The following is a 20,984-nucleotide window of genomic DNA, read 5'->3' on the forward strand; positions in this document are numbered from 1 at the left end:
AATCAGCATGGAGTAGAGCAGAAGAATCATTTCTTGTGTCTTGCTTACAACACTCCTGCTAACATATCCCATTTGCCTGATTTAAATCCTGCAGCAATACTCCATTCTCTCACACACAAACACACTGCTTCCCTCTTATACCCATGTCAAGATACACATACACAAGAACCAATCATCCAATCCATTGTTCACTTACTGTCTCCCAAACACGCCTATAGAAGCTCCCCGACTTACGCAAGCGTTCTGTTCAGGAACGCCTTGCATAAGTCTAATTTTGCGTAAGTCGGGAACGTATACCTGACAATTATGAAAAAAAAAAAAAAAAGTTTACAGAACTTTTTCCATAAGTGCGCTTTGCATAAGTTGGGTTTGCGTAACATGGGGAGCATCTGTATTAATGTTGTTGTGCCCCTTCCCTTCAATAGTCAGTTACCTCTTTTTCTAAGACATAAGCCCCTTCCGTTTTTACCAAGACTTTCATAGAATTTTCTTTGTACTTAGGATTCTTCTGAGAGTGATTGTCCACACAGATTCCACTCTTGGTGCACATGTGCCCCATGCATGTGAGATCAGATTCTTTTTGAAGAGCAGTGTTCATTGGGGCTGTGCCTATACACTGGGAGCCCTCGTGACTACCATAGCTCAGGGTGCTGTTTAGACTGGCTATCCCAGACAAAACCATTCCATTTATTGAGGAGGCCTATTGCTTCTCCAGAACACAGAAGATGTTCTCCTCCAAAGGATTGTGTACATTTACATTCCACTGTAAGAAACAAGGTATCTCTGAAACCTGTTCACCGTCCAGGGGTAAGGAACACAATTGTGGATTTCCTCCAAAAGGATTTCATAGACCAGCATAAGTGCCCAATGAGGAAAGATATTCTTCTCTGGATCTTCTACCAGTGGAAACATCTGATAATAAATTTATTTCTGGCTAATCTGGACAACAATTGTAAGAGTTTTTGCTCCAGGGTGAGCCACAGCCCCAGTTCCATTACAGATGCCTTCCTTCTCCCCTGGTCCACTCATCTCCTATTTGCATTCCCTCCAGTTCTTCTCATCCCAAAAGTACTCCGAAAACTGAAAAGGCACAAGGCAACATTAATCGTAGCCTGTAAGGGAACTGCTGATGAGTCATCTGCAATGGAATGTATACGTGCACAATCATTCAAAGGAGAAAAAACAGTACTTACCCAGTTTAATCCAGTAACTGTTGTTTTTCAAGATGTGTTGTGCACATATACATTCCACAATCCTCCCTCCTTCCTTGCTACTTCAGACACTAGATACACAGCAGTGCAAAGGACCAGAGAGGGAGGCAATAGAAGCACCCCTTTTATGGCCTTGGCTTGGAAGAAGAGGAGAGCAGGGTTGCATGCCCTGCCTAGTGGTACTTCTGGCAAAAATCACAGACTCAAGTGTGTTGGGCACCCATATACTTGCAATGGAATGTATATGTGCACAACACATCTTGAAGAACAACAGCTACTGTTCAGGTATGTAGCTGTTTTTTTCTCACTGGTTGATCTTCACTCCCCACCACTTCCCAGACCACTGGGAATCAAGAAGGACAGAGGGCAGGGACCCACAAAGAGCTTCCATCTTTGTACCCCGCATGTGCCCTCCACCTCAGAATGCCTAACAACCTATCACTTGTGGCCTTACTGATCTCCATGAGATATGAACCTTTATACTACAAAGCCCACTTCTACTGTGACTAGATTGAAGTCTCATTCTCTGAAGAAGCAGATTCAACCTCCTCCAGTTCCTCATCTACTGCAACATCAGATTCTGGAAGATGAGGACATTGAGAATGTAGATGACAATTCCCCAGACCACCACCACCCTCTCCCTGAATGGGTGTCTTCTTCATTGCTTGAGGAAGCAGTTAATCCACTTTTTTGTGATTAATTTTTCTATTTATTTTCATAAAGAAACAGGCAATGAAATGTAAAAAAAAAATGACATAGCTTTTATATGTTTCTAAATACTGCACGTTTCATGGGATTTGCAACAGATTTATGCAATTACACAGTTTTACAATTTATTAAAGCTGAAAAACCAGACAATACAAAACCAAACCATGCTACATAGACATTACATGTTAGGATGGGGGTAACAGTAATAAAATAGGAGAAGTACATGAATAGGCAGAGGGGGCTGGAGTATGAGGAAAAAAGAGGAGGAGGTAGGTGGAATTAGAAGTCTGGCATTCTTTGAGCTGTCTCAAATCTATCTAGAAATGGGTTCCAGACTTCTCTGAATTAATATAATTTCTGTCTACTGTGATAAGCTATTCTTTCTTTGACTGCTGACTCAGAACGATCCAAATACTGCTCAGTGCTGGAAATAAGCCTACTCTTCCATTTATGTAAAATCATGGCCTGGATGATAAGTGCAGCCCTCAAGAAACAGTCTTTGTGTCAAATTTAAACCCAACTTAGCAGGTAAATAACCTAAGATATAATTTTAGGATGAGGTTTGGCTGCTGAGGTCGAGCACTGTTTTAACTCTTGAGTTCACCTTTTTCCACAGCTTCCTGACCATTGAATAGCATATGTATCAGGGTTCCTTTTTCTTTGTAATAAAGAACAAACATCAGAAGTTAAGGCCTTTATCTTGTGCAACCTCTTTGGCATCCAATATATTTTGAATAAAACCTTTTGTTATGTTAAGCATAGCCTGAGATCCACAGAGGCATTTTTAACATTATGTAATATGCTCAGCCATTGAGATTCTTTTAAGGGCTGTGATAAATTCCCTTCCCTCATTTTTCACAAAGAATTCCAGACTAGAACAGAAGAACAGCCATACTGGGTGTAGTGGGGTGGTTACCCCACTCCTGCCCTGAAGGGCTTAAAACAGCCCTGGGAGCGGGCTGTGGCAGGGGAAAGGCTAGGCTGATTGGAAAGCAGCCACAGCTGTGGCTGGCATAATGCGGGCCCAGCTGGCCCTTATAAGAGGGCTGGGGCCTGGGCCAGGGCCAGCTCTGGCTTTTTTGCCGCCCCAAGCAAAACAAAAAACAAAAAACCTGCAGGGCAGCTGGAGCGGCGAAGCAGTGGGGAGGGGGAGGAAGCGGGGAGGAGAGAGAGAAGTGGGGCGTCCAGGGCTTCCTTCAGCCAGGGCGCTCACCACTCGGCCCCTCCCACCGCGCCGCCTGCCAGGAGGGCTCCGCATCACTCCGGTCGGCGGGGAGGGAAGGACACGGGCTGCCGGGCTTGCTGTAGACCTGGCACCAGCTGGGGCAGACAGAACACGCAGCTGGCTCCCAGCAGGGCGCTCCCTTCCTCCGCACCGCTGCCCCCTACAAGGCGGCCAGAGCGGTGAACAAAAGAGAAAAAAAAGAAAAAAAAAGGGCCGCCGGGCCACTCTAGGATTGGACGGAATGCTGCCCCTTAGAATCTGCCGCCCCAAGCATGAGCTTGCTTGGCTGGTGCCTGGAGCCAGCCCTGGCTGAGGCCAGAAGCTAAGGGAGACTCTCTCTAGCTTTGAGAGGGCGGGACCTGGCTGCAGGGAGCTGAGAGATGGTACCTGGAGTGAAGCAGGGCTGGGGAAGGCCAAGGGAGCTGGGGAGCTCTGGCCTAGAAAGCTCATAGACTTTAAGGTCAGAAGGGACCATTATGATCAGCTAGTCCGACCTCCAGCACAACACAGGCCACAGAATCTCACCCACCCACTCCTGTAACAATCCCCTAACCTATGTCTGAGTTATTGAAGTCCTTAAATCATGGTTTAAAGACCTCAAGATGCAGAGAATCCTCCAGCAAGTGACCTGTGCCCCATGCTGCAGAGGAAGGCGAAAAACCTCCAGGGCCTCTGCCAATCTGCCCTGGAGGAAAATTCCTTCCCTACCCCAAATATGGCAATCAGTTAAACCCTGAGCATGTGAGCAAGACTCACCAGCCAGCAATCAGGAAAGAATTCTCTGTAGTAACTCAGATCCCACCCCATCTAACATCACATCACAGACCACTAGGCATATTTACCTGCTAATAATCAAAGATCACTCTGCTGATGGTCACAGGTCATAATGCTGCTTTAGCATTATAAAAGGGACAAAGTCCTCATCATTGACTAATTGGGAAATGCATATGATGCTTCTGCTCACCCAGTTCTTCCAAATTATAAATTAATTCCCAGTTGTGAATCTGAGTTGCCACAAATAGGTGACTTTGCCTGACGTCAAGGATGACAAACCTAGAAGACCAACACCTTCTTTATAGGATGAATAGTCTTTCAAGATCTTTTGCCAAGAATTGCCAAAACCTGTGTTATTCCACCAGAAATAATCCAGGAGAAATAGCATAAATTACTGACATATATAACTCATCAACACCTGGTGGCCTAGGACTGCACACAAACAATGGCATTCTCAAACTTGCAAAAGCATCTTGGCATGCTCCCACTTCAGTAATGGCGATTTCCAAGTGAACAGATCAGAAGCCCAAACAAAGGGTATGGTATATTTATTTCAGAACTCAAGACCAGGTTCACTGGTCATGCAAGCAGCCCAAGAGAGGTCAAAATAGCAAGAGTCCTTCAAAACCACTCCTTGCAACAAGGACCTAAGAAACTGTACCTATATGGTTATAAAATATACTCCTCCATGAGACTTCAAATGAGAGTGGCCAACTGCAACACCTTACTCCTGTCTAAATCTGAATTCTTCTCTGGGACAGTCCTTTGAACCTCCTCAATAAATTATCTAAGGATCATCAGGAGGAGTTAAAGATCTTTATGACCAAAGGCCAATTCACAGTGAGAACATCCCTCCAGGCCACTCTTATTGCTTCTGACACAATGGTGAGGACTGTGACCATGGCCATCTTCATGAGGTGTTCTTCATAGCTACAGGCATCTGGGATCCTTTGGGAGGTCAAGATGACTATAGCAAACCTTCCTTTCAAGGGCTGTGAGCTCTTCAGCAGCACTACTGATGAGGTTCTTCACAGACCTAAGGACATTTGAGTGACCTGCGATTCCAGGCACTCTAGGTCCCTACTTCTCAGGGGAAACAGCCTCTGAGGCCGCAGCCTTGCTACAAAACCTGTACTACTCTCAACAGTGACTTTCTGAGCCTTTGAGGTAGAGATTCCACAAGCATCACCCTTTCACCATCTCCTTGACTGTCCCACAATTTTGACACAAGTAGCAAGAGCCCGCTCAAACTACCTGTGGATGCTTCTGTCACATCTTTTGGAAACTGATTTTCCCTCTTTCAAAAAGCCAAGAATGGGATAACTTCAGACCGGTGACTTCTGGATATAGTAACCCAGGGGTGACCAACCTGAGCCTGAGAAGGAGCCAGAATTTACCAATGTACATTGCCAAAGAGCCACAGTAATATGTCAGCAGCCCCCCATCAGCTCCCAGCACCTTCCACCCACCAGCAACCCTGCCGATCAGTGCCTCCCCCTCTCTCTCCACACCTCCCAATCAGCTGTTTCGTGATGTGCAGGAGGCTCTGAGAGGGGAGGTGGAGGAGCAAGGGCATGGCAGACTCAGGGGAGGGTGTGGGAAGGGGTGGAGTGGGGGCAGGGCCTATGGCAGAGCCAGGGGTTGAGTGAGAACTCCACGGCACATTGGAAAGTTGGTGCCTGTAGCTCCAGCCCCAGAGTCGGTGCCTATACAAGGAGCCGCATATTAACTTAGTAACCAATGGGTATTCCATCCAGTTTTAGACAGTTCCTACCCCCCACCCCTTGTCTGTCTTCAAGAACCCCTTTCACAAGATGCTGGTGAGGCAAGAAGTAGGAAATACCCATAGAATTAAGAAGAAAGGGCTTTTATTCTCATTACATCCTAATTCCAAAGGAGAAAGGGATCTGGGCATCCAGTGCCTCAACAAGGTTATTATTCAATGTTTCATATTCCATCCTACCCTTCAGCCTCTTGATGTCCCCACAGGTCTTTACCACGTTGCTAGCCATTGTGGCTGCACATCTATACAGACTGGGAATGCAAGTTTGTCTATATATAGATGACTAGACAGTTCAAGGAAGATCCCCACAGCAAATATTCAATTCAGTTCACATAACTCTACATGTCTTTGCATCTCTGTGCCTAGAGTCAACAAGGACAAAGTCCACTATGATCCCAACTCGAACCATAGAGTTCATCAGCACAGTGCTAGACACTTCTCCAACTCCAGAACACTCTGGCAGGCCAGCTCAGCAGATCATTTTCAGAGAACCATGAATGGCCCCAATTCCATTTTCCACAACATATTAATCAGGTGGGGATTTCCAGTTGTGGTCTTGTTCACATCATACAAGAACAGCAACTGCTGGACCTTTTGCTCCTGAAGGGATGTAAACCCAGGCTCGCTGACACCTTTCTTTGCTCTTGAGTGCTGGATCAGTTCTTCACCTTTCCACCAACTCACTTAATTTCCAGAGTTTGAGAAAGCTGAGACAGAACTCTTGCCACATTATCCTGACCACTCCCAGCATGGGCCAGACAGCTCTGGTTTTTTGAGCTGATGAATCTTTTGATCATCCCACCAATCACCTTATCACTTCTTCCTGACATAGTCTCCCAAAACAAGGGCTGAATATTGACCCATATACAACGTCACTCCATCTAATAGCCTGGATACTGTTTGGGTAACTCCACTGGAGAGGGTCTATTCATTTGAATTACAGAAAATTCTCTACAAAGCAGAAAGCCTTCTACCAGACTAGCATATAGAAATGGAAAAGGTTTTATTATCTGAACAATCCAGCAGCAGCTTTCACCAATGACTCCTTGATTTCCAACTATCCTGGAATATCTATCCTTCTTGAAGTGATCCAGGCTTTCCATCAGCTCAGTTAGAGTACATTTGGCAGCAATTTCTGCATATCACCAGGGTTACATTGTATTCACACACCCCACTGTACTGAAATTTTTGAAGGGCCTTGCTTATATTCTCCACCTACTTAAGGACCGTCCCCTTTCCTGAGACCTCAATTTAATTCTTACTGGTTTAATGGGATTACCCATCAAACCCATGGTGATTTGCTCCTTCTGTCATCTGTCAGTGAAGACACCTTTTCTGGTGGCCATTATCTCAGCTTAGAAAAGTTAGCAAATACAGGCCCTCAGGTCCCCATAAGGACAAAGTAATCTTTAGGCCTCATCCCAAATTTCTGCCTAAGGTAGTTTCAATCAATCAATTCATCTCAATCAATTAATCCATCTCCCATTTTTTCCCCAAAACCTCACTGGAACCCAGGCAAAATAAAACAGCACATACTAAAGAAGTGAGAGCTTTATCCTTAAATGGAACAAAGTTATTCATTTCTTCCCCCAGACCCTTTATGGCTTTCCCAGAAAAAGTTAGAGGGCAACCCATGTCCACAGAGGTTATCCAGGTGTGTTCCTGTCTATATTTAGTGGTTCTCAGCACCCCCACTACACAGATTGTTCTAGCACTCTGCAAGCCACCCTCCATCCCAGATAATCAGAGTCCTGTTCTCTTGTGACTCTTGTTGGCAAAGGAACCGAGTGGCTGTTGAGGCCACCCTGCCCTTTATGCCCTCAGCTGTGGTGGTCGCAAGGGATCTCAGAGTACAGGTACAACCCCAAGGGACACTGCTATCCAAAAGAATCCAATCTCACACATGGGACACTTGCACAACTTGAGTGGAATCCGTGTGGAAAACACATCTTAAAGAACCACAGTTACCATGGGGTAAATAACATTTCTTTCACCTTCTTTTCAGCTCCTAGTCCTGATTTTATTGCAATTCTTCCCATATTACCTGATAAGTGCTTTACTTTCCCATGTAGATATCTTTTGATTCCTGTAAAGTGAGAGGTATACAATGACCTAGTGGTATTAATATTGGTTAAGTAAAACACGAATGTTGAGATTTTGGAATCTTTTAGAACTGTATAGTACAAAACAACCGGACTTTATTTTTATCACAGGCATAATTATTATGCTAATGTTAATTTAAATGACTTGATTAATTTGCTCTCTCATCTTTCATATTTTATTGTTAGATTAAAATTCTCAGACCAGGAAGTTTAAATAGTGCAATACGAGAGTTTGTTATTGAGAAATTAGGAGCCAGCTATCTTCAGACTGGAGGGATTAACTTGAAAGAAGTGTATGAAGATTCCAGTGCTGCCACTCCATTAATATTTATTCATTCTCATGGTGAGATACTTATAAACTAAGAAGGGGCACATAAAACCTGGTTTATGAAGCATTAATTTTCAGATTCTAGTTTAGCTCCTATGTTCAATAGGTTGCCCCTGCTTCCTAGAGTGTTACCAACTTTTGCATTCATGTTATCCTTGTCTCCTGTTAAACTGAACAGCAAAGAGTGAAACTGGGAGTAGACAAAAATCACAGGAAGGAGGAGGGTTGTGAGGGATGCTCCACATCAATCCACCAGTACCTCTGGCCTTGGAACTCTGCTCCAATCTTCAAATTCCCCTTTAACACTGGGTTCAAGGTAGCTGCTGGAAGGGGAAGCCCTGCTCATCGTCACCAAAGATAAGGAAAGTGGTAAGGAACCAGGAGGCAGCACAGAGTTACAAGGCCTGGCTTTAAATGGATTCCCCGAAAATCCATGGGCAGAGTTTTTCTCCTTCTAGACTGCCTCTAGTGGTTTTTCCATGAGAGTGAGTGATCTGGCCCTATATTATTTGTTCAGTATTTAAAATAACACTAAATAACTTAACCAAAAATGTTGGTTGAACCACCTCAGCATTTTCCTGATAAGAGGTACTTCTGCTGCTCAATATCATTTGCTATGATAGTTACCATTTTGAGAAATTCTTGAACTAATACAATCAAACCATTTTTATTCATCAGTGTCTCGGTGCTTTCTTCTGATAATATAACATAACCCATTGTTCCTCACCCCATGATTCCCTTATAATGAAATGTATAATATTACAAAAATAACAGAGTACTATTCTTACAGGTGAGATGATTAAAGATGACACATTTTTAAATATGTAACTCTAAAGATAATTTTTGGCTGCTGTAGCCGCATAAATAAATCAATTCCATGTTGTTACACAGGAATAGACCCAGCAGCTCACCTTCTGCGCCTTGCACAGGAAATAAAAGGAAGCACACGGCATGTGCAAATGGTTTCTTTGGGACGTGGTCAGGGAAGCAAAGCTGAAGATTTGATACATAAAGCACAGCTGTTGAGTGGACAATGGGTTTTCCTGCAAAACTGCCATCTTGCTGCATCATTTATGCCCAGGCTTTGTACTATTGTTGATTCGTAAGTGTTTTATTTATATTCAAAATATAAATAAGTTATATACTTAACCCAGCCAAATCTGAAGCAATCAATATAAATGCAAATATCAATCTTTTTAACACAAGAGAGAAACTGCTTTGAACAGAGGAGGGATAGCTCAGTGGTTTGAGCATTGGTCTGCTAAACCCAAGGTTGTGAGTTCAGTCCTTGAGGGGGCCACTTAGGGATCTAGGGCAAAATCAGTACTTGGTCCTGCTAGTGAAGGTAGGGGGCTGGACTCAATGACCTTTCAGGGTCCCTTCCAGCTCTATGAGGATAGGTATATCTCCATATATTATTTATTATATAAGAGGTATAAATAAAGTCTCAGAAGAGGAACTGGAAAAAGTTTTCTTCTTTGAGTGTTTATATATTCTACTCTTGGCTAGCAATATCTATTGGGCAGTTCCTACAACCTGAGTGCCCTCATTCTCCTCTCCAAAGGGCATAAAGAGGAGAGCCACACCAACCTACTCTTGGTTCCTTCATACCACCCAGGACTGAGAGACATAACTGAGGACAGTATTTGTCTCTTGCCCATTTGTGATTGTCAATACAATCATTTTGTATATAGTTGCTTTTAGTGTGGATACAGTAGTTTATGATAGGTTTCCATTCTGCGTAGTTTTTACTCTGTCTTTTAGTTATCTGGTACCAGGCTTCAGACCTTATGGCTGAGCAAAAATCACCAGGTTTCATGCCAGGTGCCTATACCCTTCAATGACAGGCATATTAGATGCCTATTTTGTCTGAGTGAGTGGTATATTACTAACAAATGCTCTATTTGTTGGTCTTTTTCCAACAAAACTCAAAAGCAAGGGAGGCTTATTTAAAGCTGTACCTCCTAGACAAGCCTATACTTGGTCCTGGACCAACAAGATCTGCCTGGATCCAAATTTCTTCTACTGGTGAATGGGAGTGCCACAACTTCCTCTATGGTTCCAGCTCCCAAAAAGTACTCCTTAGCTACTTCCATTTCTAAATTCTCTCTTAGAGAAATTCAGGCTGTCACTGAATGTAACAGACTGCACCAACCTAGCTCTACTCTTTCTGACAAGGACACCAAAAGATTAGACCACTTCAATAGGAAGAGTTTTATCTCAGCTAACCTACAGTTCTGCATTGTGAATTATCAGACCTCAATTCCAAATAGGATTTTATTAATTATATTTTTTCTGAGTTCAGAAACAAACTGCTCCAGGAACCTAAAACAGAATTGCAGACCATTGTCTGAGTGAGTGGACAAACTGATAGCTTGATTGTTCCTCCAGGCCTCAGTAGATGCATCTGTCACAGCTTCCTGTTGCATGGTAACTTTGGTTGCAATGAGATAAGCTTCATGACTTCAATTCTCTGAGTTCCCCAAGGGCATTCCTACCATGGAGGATCTCCGCTTTGAGGTTAACAACATGTACAGTGTACAGTCCTTCAGGACTCTCATGCAACCCTCCACTCCCTGAGTATATACACCTCAGCACCTTGGAGAAGGTACTCCAAACCACCTCCTTATAAGCAAGAGCCTGCTTTTCCACCCCTTTACTACCAGAGATCCTATGAACTTCCCAGGAAGTCTCTACCGTGCATGGTCCCGTATTACTTTGGACTCACAGTAGGGAGAGGATACTCCATCCAATTCTGTGCCCTCCCATCGTTCCACCCCCCCTTACCCATCCCTCTTCAGAGACCCCTCTCACAAGCAACTCCTTATACGGGAGGTGCACTCGCTTTTATCACTAGGGGCAGTGGAAGAGGTCCCTCAGGAGCAGAAGGGCAAGGGCGTCTATTCCTGGTATTTCCGAATACTGAAAGCCAAAGGCAGCCTCAGGCCCATCTTGGACCTGCGAGAACTCAACAAGTTCATGAAGAAACTAAAGTTCTGCATGGTCTCTTTGGCCTCCATCATCCCCTCACTGGATCCAGCAGACTGGTATGGCACCCTCGACTTGAAGAACACATATTTTCATATTGCAGTCACTCAGCCCCCACAGAAAGTACCTCAGGTTTGTGGTGAACAATACCCACTACTAATTCACAGTCCTTCCTTCTCTCACTTTTCTGCAATCATAATTGTTGGATTTACCATGCTCAGAAAACCACGTAGGCTTCTGATTTGTCAAAGATATTGGTGTCTGCACTGTTCCACCATATGCTGAGTTCTGGCGAAAGGCTACAACTCCTGGACTTTAGCTAGCAGCTCCTGACCTGGACCTCAGTGGAGGCTCAGTGGAATACAGCTGTTGCTGCTATTGCTGCCCACCGGTACCCTTATCCCTGAAGGCAAGAGAACTGTCCCCCATTACCACCCTAGAGATCAGTCTGACCAGGGAGGCCCCTCATGGCATGAGCAGATAGGCTGAAGTTGCCATTCATTGTCAGAAATGAGTGAGGAGTTCATCCACAATATCTGAAAAGGGAAGATCACCACCCAATATATCCGTGAACAAAAGGTAGCGGCTGTGGGGTTCGCTGCCAGAGATTAGTGAAAGGGGATCCACCTTGCATCTGTGAACCTGTTGGGCTGTTGAATTCTCTCCTCTATCCACTGCACCACTCACTTGGAATGCAACTGAGTATTTTCTGACCTTGGCAAACCCCAGTACCTAGTAATTAGCTACCAGGTAGGAATGACCATTCCCAGTCTTATAGTACATCATTAGAGGTTCTAATGTGAGTGGACAGCATCACATTTCTGAACTGGACGATGATGTGAAGATTCAGATTCTCTTTTGCAGGACCTGCTAGCTCTCTTTCTAGGCTTACTACTTTGAAGAATAAGACAAAAGCTGGAGAAATCACATTATTTCTGTCTAGGTTGTTTCATTTAATTAACTTGAGCAAATGGTAATGAAATTTGATTATTAAAAAATTGCATCTTGCCTTATATTTGGTAGAATAATAATTATGTTACCAAACTACCTGTCTTTACAGATTTACCCAGCCGAACATAAACATGGATCCTCAGTTTAGACTATGGTTAAGTTCCACACCTGATCCTTCTTTCCCCATACCTATCCTGCAGAAAGGTTTTAAGGTAAGGGCATAGGCAGTGAGTTATATGGGCTCCACCAATGTTTGGTATTATATTTTCAGAACCATCCCATCCATATGACAGATGGGGGCAAATGCCCTGGGGGGCCCTGCACCCAAGGGATTAGTGTTAGGACTTGGGGTGTTAGCCTGGCTGTTAGCCTGGGGCCAGCAGCAGCGAGCAACCCAGCCCAAGCCTGCCCCACTCCATCCCTTCCCTCAAGCCCCTGCCCCGCCTCTTTCTAGCTTCTGCCCCCTCCCCCCAAGCAACACCAGGAGTGGGCAAGGGGCGGGCTGGGGCTGGGCCACTCGCTGCTGCTGCCAGCGCAAGCCCCGTCCTCGCCCTGCTAGCCCCCCAGGCCACCCTGGACCCCATGTCCCCCTGAAGCGCATGCCCCCCTCCCCCCCCCCAAAAGCAGGATGGCTCTGTTTGGACCCGTTCTGGGCATCACCAAAAATTATACTAACCTGGCGCCCATGGGTAAGGGTTGATTATAATTTGCTAAAACACCACAATCAGAAAGTTGCTGTGGTTTTGGCTGTGAATACTCAATTTGAATATTTCAAATTTCTCATTCTAATATTATCTTAACAAGAAACAGAGCCAAACCAAAATTCAGGCCCAGTTTACTAAGTCTGGCAATGTGTAAATCCAGCATCAATTTTGGCCATCCGTTAACCTAAAGTGGTTGTGTGCCTGGCTTGAGCCACGCCCATCTCAGTGATCTTATCTGGGTGAGCCCCATGCCAAGGTCCTGGTGCCAACCAGCACCAAGGTCCCTGGATCCCTCCTGGTCAGTCTAATTCAGTACTGAGATACCAACACAGTTGATGTGCTGCCAAAGTCTCCTGATCCCTCCAGCTTGACCTATTCATCACCAAGGTCAGCATTCTTGTTCTGGTGTCAAAGTCCCTGTATTCCTCCGGATCAGTCTAATTCCAGCAGCCTTGATGTGTGCTAAGGTCCCCTGGATTTATAATTTGATGCTGATGTCCCAATATTGTTGTTATAGCGTCAAAGCACCCGGATCCCTCTGGGTTGATCTATTAGCATTGAGGTTCTGGCACAATTAATGACGTGCCTAAGTCCCTGTATTCCCCGCAATCAACCTGAGGTCTCAGTATTGTTGATACATCCATTTTTTGTAGAATTTGCACAGCTGTTGCTTGAAGCCCTGTATGTAAATATATTGAAATAAAAATGTCTTTTGCTGAGGTCTGATGTGGGAAAATGAAATTATAATCACTTCCAACATTCTCTTGTATTACAATCTAGCGCTGATGCTCATGTTGGCAGTTTGTAGTCCTTGTTCACCTAGACTTATCAGCCCTACTTCCTCAGAGGTTATACATTTTACTAATCTCTCACAAGTGAGCATAGATAGAGGCCACTTAAAGAAGAAAGAGAGGTTACTTACCAGAAATTGTTCTTTGAGAGTATTGCTTCTGTATATTCACACTCCGTATTCACACTCCCTACTCACCTTCCCCTCTTCTTTGGAGTCTCAGATAAAGAATTCCAAAAGTAGCAAAGGAATTGAAGAGTGGTTGGGGCCACACCCTCTTTTATACCCTCGGAATCCTCCCCAGGGGGAGCAGGGGGTAAACAGGTAGCATGACGGGTTTGGCCAGTCAGACCTATGAGTCGGAGTTAGGAGTCAGTAAACCAAGTCAAGGGTCAGAATCAGAGGTGGAAGTCAGAATCCATGACTGGGGCGTGGATCAGGACCAAGGCAGGAAAGCAAGAACTAGGTCAAGAAAACCAGAATCAGGAGCAGACAGGGAAGCAGGAACCAGGGACAAGTCAGGAAAGCATGGCTCAGGAGTCAGGCAAGAAGGCAGGGTTCAATGTAGCAACTACCCAGTTGCACAGATAACTTCCTGTGTCTGCTTCTGGTTTAAGTAGCACAGCCAGACCAATAGATGGGGCCAGGCACTCATCCAATCAGGACTTCGATTGCCGATGCCTCTGGTGGGGCTACGGTTCCATTAGCCACTGAGCCCACCAGTTACTAGCAAGCTGCCAGATGGTAGCCAAAATACAAAGGTTGCTTGGGGATCCAAGGATCGTGGTTCAAGACTTGTGAATCCTTATGGGGGTCAGATGACTGGCACCAATGGATATTGATCACTAATAAAATTCCACAGCTCAACACAAGGAGTATTATGTCTCATAAGTGCGAGGGATGATATTTTCCAAGAAGAACAGTTACTTGTAAGTAATCTCTCTCTCTTTCCAATTGATCATATCCAATTAAATAACTAATCCACTAAGAAAAAGTGAAAGGGTTTTGTTAGATTTGTTTTGCTCTCATCAATCTGTCTGCAGCATATTATTCAGAAAATATAATACACCTCTACCCCGATATAACGCGACCTGATATAACACGAATTCAGACATAACGCGTTAAAGCAGTGCTCTGGGGGGGGGGGGCTGCGCACTCCGGCAGATCAAAGCAAGTTCGATATAACGTGGTTTCACCTATAACGCGGTAATATTTTTTGGCTCCCAAGAACAGCGTTATATCGGGGTAGAGGTGTAATGGTAATACACTTGCCTTGTTTCCCTCTTTTCTTTTTTAAAGATGGCAATAGAACCACCTCGGGGTCTGAAGGGAAAATTACTTCAGACATTTGGATACAGTGGCAGCGGAGATGTAACGGAAATTATCTTCAACAAGGTTGAATGTGGCTTATCATGGAAGAAGCTGGTGTTCAGCCTGTGTTTCTTCAATGCTGTAGTCCATGAAAGAAAAAAATATGGCTCTTTGGGCTGGAATGTTCCATATGAATTTAACTCTTCCGATTTAGAAGTAAGTACTTTGCAAAAAAACCCACAAAGAAACAAATAGAAAGTTATCTGGCACTCTGATTCCCAGGTTCATGAATGCTTACACTAGAGATGGGTATGAACTAGAACACCTAGTCTGATCTCCCAAGTACACAAATTCAGTGTCTCACGCCCATGCCTAGCTTATACTGTACTTTGATTCTAAGTTTGTCTCCCAGGAACTATTCAGTTTCTAGGAGACAAAATCCCAATAAGTTTAAAATAAAAAGTAAACACTCAAGGGTCAGGCCTGGGAAGAACCCAGTGTTCATTAAGTATTTATAAATGTGTCTGAAAAAGAGAAAATTATGGAAGACCACCATGTATTATTTTTCCCTACAATACAGGAAGGGTACCCCATATCCCTTCTAATACCACTAGTGCAGGAGATCATGAAAACTCTGTGGAGAAACAAAGACTCCATAATTCCTGAAACCAGCAGGTAATTGTTCTACTTTGATCACTGCACATGTGGATCCCACTCGTGCTGTGTTGGGCACCCCAGAACAATAGTTTGCAACATTTTCACTAGCAGTGTGTAGTAGGGGTCACATTCACACTCCGCGTACCCTTCCCAAGGGTATAAAGAGCCTGAGACCCTAACTTCCACTCAGTGCTTTGCAACCACCCTAGGCAGAGCAGATGGAACATCAATATCCTTTTTATAGTTCCTCGTTGCTTAGATAGGATGTTACTTTTTAGTAATTGGAACTTAGTATTCACTAGCGTTACAGTTACTCTAGTTTTTAAAAAGGTACATTTTAATTTTGTTTTTTATTCTCAGGCAGTTGGTTTTTAGTTTAGATACAACAGTGCTGAGCTCTATTATGATCATTGGACCTACAAATTTACTCTAATTGTGGTCTCAACTGCAAAAAGTATGTGAAAGTTCATAAGATATCACAATAACAAATAATAACAAATGTTGATAGGAAACAGTACAAAAGGGAGACTGAATTAGTCCAAACTAAAAGGAGGTTACTGAGCCTCATCATAAGCAGCTTGATATCCTCCACCTTCAGAGGCCTATATAGCCTTACCTGTTAATGAGGCTCTTTTAGATCCAGCAAAGATTGTTTGGCAAACACTAGCTTCCATTCCCCCTACGTAAAAGAGCAGACAAGAGGTATTACGTCTCAGCAAATGACTCAGAGTTTTTATTTTCCCACCTCTCACTTAACTCCCTGATAGTAGATGTGGTGAAGGAAGGTGGTAGGCAGCACCACGCTAAATCAACACCTCATGATAAAGATCACAGGTGCCTGGACCTATTAGGGAGAAAGTCTTACTCCTCGGCCTCTCTTCAGTTCAGAATTGCCAATTATCAGGCCTTGATGGCAAAATATAACCACATCAGCTATACCAAATTGCCTCCTTTGTTAACCACCTATTGGCAGAACCCAGGGAGCAGTTTCAGGTGATTGTGGCAGAGGCCTAGCTATTGGCCAGAAGAATGTTGCAAGCCTCCCTCGATGCTGCTTACACCGCCACTCGTTCAGTTGCCACAGCAATGGTAGTGAGAAGAGCCTTCTGGCTCCAGCTCTCTGGTTTCCCTTAGAAGGTTCAAACCATGGTCAAGGACCTTCCTTTCAATGGTTCTAAATTGTTCACAGATTTGATGGATGAGCCTCTGTGAATACTGAAGGATTCCAGAGTGACTACATTCTCTTGGCATTTATACCCCCTTCATACAAGAGAAAAGTCCCAGACAGCACAGAGATCCCACCCAATCCAATTCCTCTCCTCTCAGAGGCCAAATGAACCACAGGCACCGAGTTTTCAAAATGCTGGGGGGTGCTTGACCCCAGACCCCACCCGCACTCAACCTTTCCCCCAAGGCCCCACCAAAGCTCTGCTTTCTTCCTGCTCCACCCCTGCCCTGCCTCTTCCCCCCACTCAACCCCCGCCCCACGTCTTCCTGCCCAGTTCCGCCCCCTCCCCCAAGCGTGCCGCATCCTCGCTCCTCCCCCTCTCTCCCAGCTTCCTGCCTGCACACCGCAAAACAGCTGATTGTGGTGGGAAGGAGGGAGGGGAAGGCGCTGATCCGACTGCAGGGCTTCCGCCAGCGGGCGGAATGTGCTCGGGGAAAGAGCTGATGGGGGGCTGCCAGTGGGTGCTCTGCACCCACCATTTTTTCCCCGTGGATGCTCCAGCCCTGGAGCACCTATGGAATTGGCACCTATTATATGAACCACACCTTAGAAGCAGAGGTTTCAGAGAAGGAAACTATCCACTTCTCAGCCTTCTGCCTCATACCCATCCACTTCCAATCAGCAATTTTGATGTGTCTGTTGAGAGTGTGAACTACAATCCTCATCCTCTCCTGTTGCACAAGTTCATCAGCCTTTCTTCCTTTGGCAAACACCTTCACCGCTTTAGGCGAGCCTGGGAGTTAATCACTATAGACAAGTGGGTCTTGGAGATCATTTCCACAGATTATTCAATACACTTCACTTCACTTCCCCCTTCTCCATCCCTCTTCAGGGACTTCTCTAATGAGAGCATGCTTCTCCAAGAAATAGACACTGTCTTATGTTTGGGTGCTCTAGAACCAGTCCCCATGCTACACAGAGGAAAGGGGGTTTATTCAAGGTATTTCCTCGTACCAAAAAAGAGTAGAGGTTGGATACCCATCCTAAATATGAGACTACTCAATACCTATGTGAAGGTACGGAAATTCAAAATAGTGATGCTTGCAGCGATAATTCCTTCACTAGAGCAAGGGGATTGGTTTTCAGCCCTCAACCTTCAAGACTGTTGGCTTAGTATGATGGGGTGGACTAGGCTCTGCGGCCCCCTATTGGAGGCCTTGTGGCCCTGCCACACCTGCCCCAGAAAAGGACAGTAGAGAGGTCCTCCAAACTGCCTAGAGAGGCTGTGAGGGAAGCAGCTAATCAGGGCCCAGCAGGCTATTATAAGAAGAGCTGCAGGGCCAGAAACAAGTTCAGTCCCTTGATAGAGCTGGAGGGGCCTGGATGGTGTGTGGCTGGCTGAAGGAGCTGCAGGACCTCAGATGAGGTAGTTCTGCCAGAAGCTGGGGAGAGCGAGAAGGAGCCCTAAGCTGGTTGCAGGGATTCCATCAGGACAAGGCGCTGAAGTAAGGGTGAAGATGCCATGGGGAAGTGGCCCAGGGAATTAGAGCAGCAGCGCAACTTAGATAAAGGGACACAGTGACTACTGCTATCTACAGGGTCCCTGGGCTGGGACCCGGAGTAGTGGGCAGGCCTGGGTTCCCAAAACCCTCCAATTAGTCATTGAGGGAAGTGGCCTGGACTTTGAGGTACCCCAAAGGGCAACCTGAACTGCAGTGACCCAGCTGAAGAGCTGGCACCAGAAAGGCCCTGAGAGGGCGAACACATTGCCTTCAGGGAAGGAGCCCTGAAGCACCGCTGTATTCCGGAGCAGGGACAAACTGAGAGAGGCATTACAGAGGGCACTGAAAGAGGCCCCTGTAGACAAACTGTATCTGATTTGGCCAGTGGGCTGAGTCACCGGAGACCCACCAAAGAGAGAAAGTGAGTGTACGGTCACATGCACTCTGCCATGGGGTGCTCATGAGAGGTGAGTCTGCCCCTGTTACACTTAGAAATTACAAATTGAAGGCACAAAGATGGTTAGCAACAACGCATGTTTCCACATCACTATCCATCCATCCCACAAATGTTTCACAGCATATTACTGTGGATGCACTCAGCAGACACTTCTTCCAAGACCATAAATGGGAAATAGATCCCAACATATTACATCACATATTCCACCAGTCGGGCACCCTCCAAATAGATCTGTTCACCACAGAAGTAAATAAACGGATTGGGTTGCCAGTCCTTAAGAGATGCTTTTCAACTTCAGTGGTCATCAGCCTACTGTATGTGTTCCCTCTGACTCCTCTAATAGGCAAGACATTGCTCAAAACAAAGAACAGGGCCATATCATCCTAATAACCTCCACCTGGCCCAGGCAAATGTGGTTTCCTTACACCCTACAGCTGGTTGTTGCCGTCCGATCATTCTCCACAACACTCCCTGTGACCGGTCGGATCACAGAAATCCCCTTGGGAACTGCCAACTGATGTGCCAAGACTACTTCTGCCCCTGCTTTTCTTGCCAGTTTGGGACTCCAGCACTCTGTCTTGTTGAGCCAGTCAGCTTCAGCACAGACACAGAGGTTGGGCCACACCCATCTGCATTTCACTGAAACTGATGCACTCAACTCAGGGGCTTCTTAGTTAACAGAGACTTTCCCAGTGCTGTGTTCAGCCTTTCTGGGCAATTTGCAACTTGTGTAGTTCTAGATTTTTCTGATCTTCACTCTTACTTGTTTTGCTTCTTTTTCTGTCCCTATTGCTCTTACCCGAAATAAGCAAACAGAAAATAACAAACTAGTAACCACTTGCCCCAAAGCTGCAGACTTAACTGAAAGCCACTTAAAAAGTGTTCCAGTCTATAACACTCAGATGCCCAATTCCCAATGGGGTCCAAACCCCAAATAAATCCGGTTTACCCTGTATAAAGCTTATACAGAGTAAACTCATAAATTGTTCGCCCTCTATAACACTGATAGAGAGATATGCACAGCTGTTTGCCCCCCGCCCCCAGGTATGAATGCATACTCTGGGTTAATTAATAAAAAGTGATTTTATTAAATACAGAAAGAAGGATTTAAGTGGTTCCAAGTAGTAACAGACAGAACAAAGTGAATTACCAAGTAAAATAAAATAAAACATGCAAGTCTAAGTCTAAGAAAACTGAATACAGATAAAACCTTACCCTTAGAGGAATTCCAGTAAGCTTCCTTTTACAGACTAGTCTCCTTCTAGTCTGGGTCCAGCAATCATTCACACCCCCTGTAGTTACTGTCCTTTGTTCCAGTTTCTTTCAGGTATCCTTGGGGGTGGAGAAGTTATCTCTTTAGCCAGCTGAAGACAAAATGGAGGGGTCTCCCAGGGATTTATTATCTCTCTTCTGGGTGGACACCCCTTCCTCTCTCCTATGCAAAGTCCAGCTCCAAGATGGAGTTTTGGAGTCACATGGGCAAGTCACATGTCCATGCATGACTGAGTTTCTTACCAGCAAAGCCACATTCCTGGGAAAGTTCTGATGTGGATTGGCATCTTCAAGTTCATTGTTGGCTTAAGTGGTTCTTGACTGGGCACTTAATTTGCACATTCCTTTCTCAAGAAGCTAACCAAATGCTCTGCTAGGCTAGTTAAAATCAAGCAAGTACACAGCCAATATTCATAACTTTTAATACAAAAATGACACATGCATACAGATAGGATTAATATATTCAGTAGATGATAACCTTTACATAGATATGTTACATGGCATATGTAGTGTAAAACATATTCCAGTTATGTCACACATACATTCATAAGCATATTTCCATAAAGCCTTATGGGGTGCACCATCACACTCTCCACCTCCTCTCCTAAAACCACGGGATGATTCTTCACTCCAATTTCAAGATTCTTCGTCTCGAAGCATGATTAAGCGAGGGCTCACTTGGGTAGAGATAACCGGGGGCAAGTGGGGCAATTTTCCCCAGGCCCCGGGCTCCGCAGGGGCCCCCAAGAGAACGGCTGAGTCTCCCGCCCCGGCCCCTTACCCCCGCCTCCGCCCCTCACCCGGCGCCTCAGAGCATCCAGGAGCTGCCCTCGACAGCGGCAGTGTGGCTCCGGCGGGGCCCCTAAGCTCTGCCCTGCTCAGAGCCGCATGGTAATGGGGCGGGGCTGCGAGCTCCGGGCCGAGCGGAGGGAACTCAGGCCTCACAGGAGCTCACAGCCCCGCCCCCTTACCACGCAGCTCTGAGCAGGGCGGAGCTCAGGCCCCGCCGGAGACACGCTGCAGCTGGTCAGCGACACGCTGAGGCTCCGGGTG

General features: G+C 45.4%; 1 protein-coding gene across 24 annotated transcripts in view; it reads left to right on the forward strand.

Moving 5' to 3' along the window:
• The window catches only part of DNAH14 (dynein axonemal heavy chain 14), a 459,746-nt gene that overhangs the window by 397,886 nt on the left and 40,876 nt on the right, over window positions 1-20,984 (forward strand). For 23 of the 24 annotated variants that reach the window (XM_039529958.1, XM_039529963.1, XM_039529965.1 and 20 more), the window contains 4 exons: window positions 7,990-8,146; window positions 9,023-9,233; window positions 12,180-12,282; window positions 14,864-15,091. In XM_039529958.1, the coding sequence (XP_039385892.1) occupies window positions 7,990-8,146; window positions 9,023-9,233; window positions 12,180-12,282; window positions 14,864-15,091 (699 nt within the window). Of the gene's footprint in view, window positions 1-7,989; window positions 8,147-9,022; window positions 9,234-12,179; window positions 12,283-14,863; window positions 15,092-15,455; window positions 15,551-20,984 lie in introns of all 24 variants that reach the window. The other variant, XR_005596106.1, reaches the window with a different exon arrangement.

Source organism: Mauremys reevesii, linkage group 3 (genome assembly GCF_016161935.1).
Source record: "Mauremys reevesii isolate NIE-2019 linkage group 3, ASM1616193v1, whole genome shotgun sequence".
Taxonomy (NCBI): domain Eukaryota; kingdom Metazoa; phylum Chordata; order Testudines; family Geoemydidae; genus Mauremys; species Mauremys reevesii.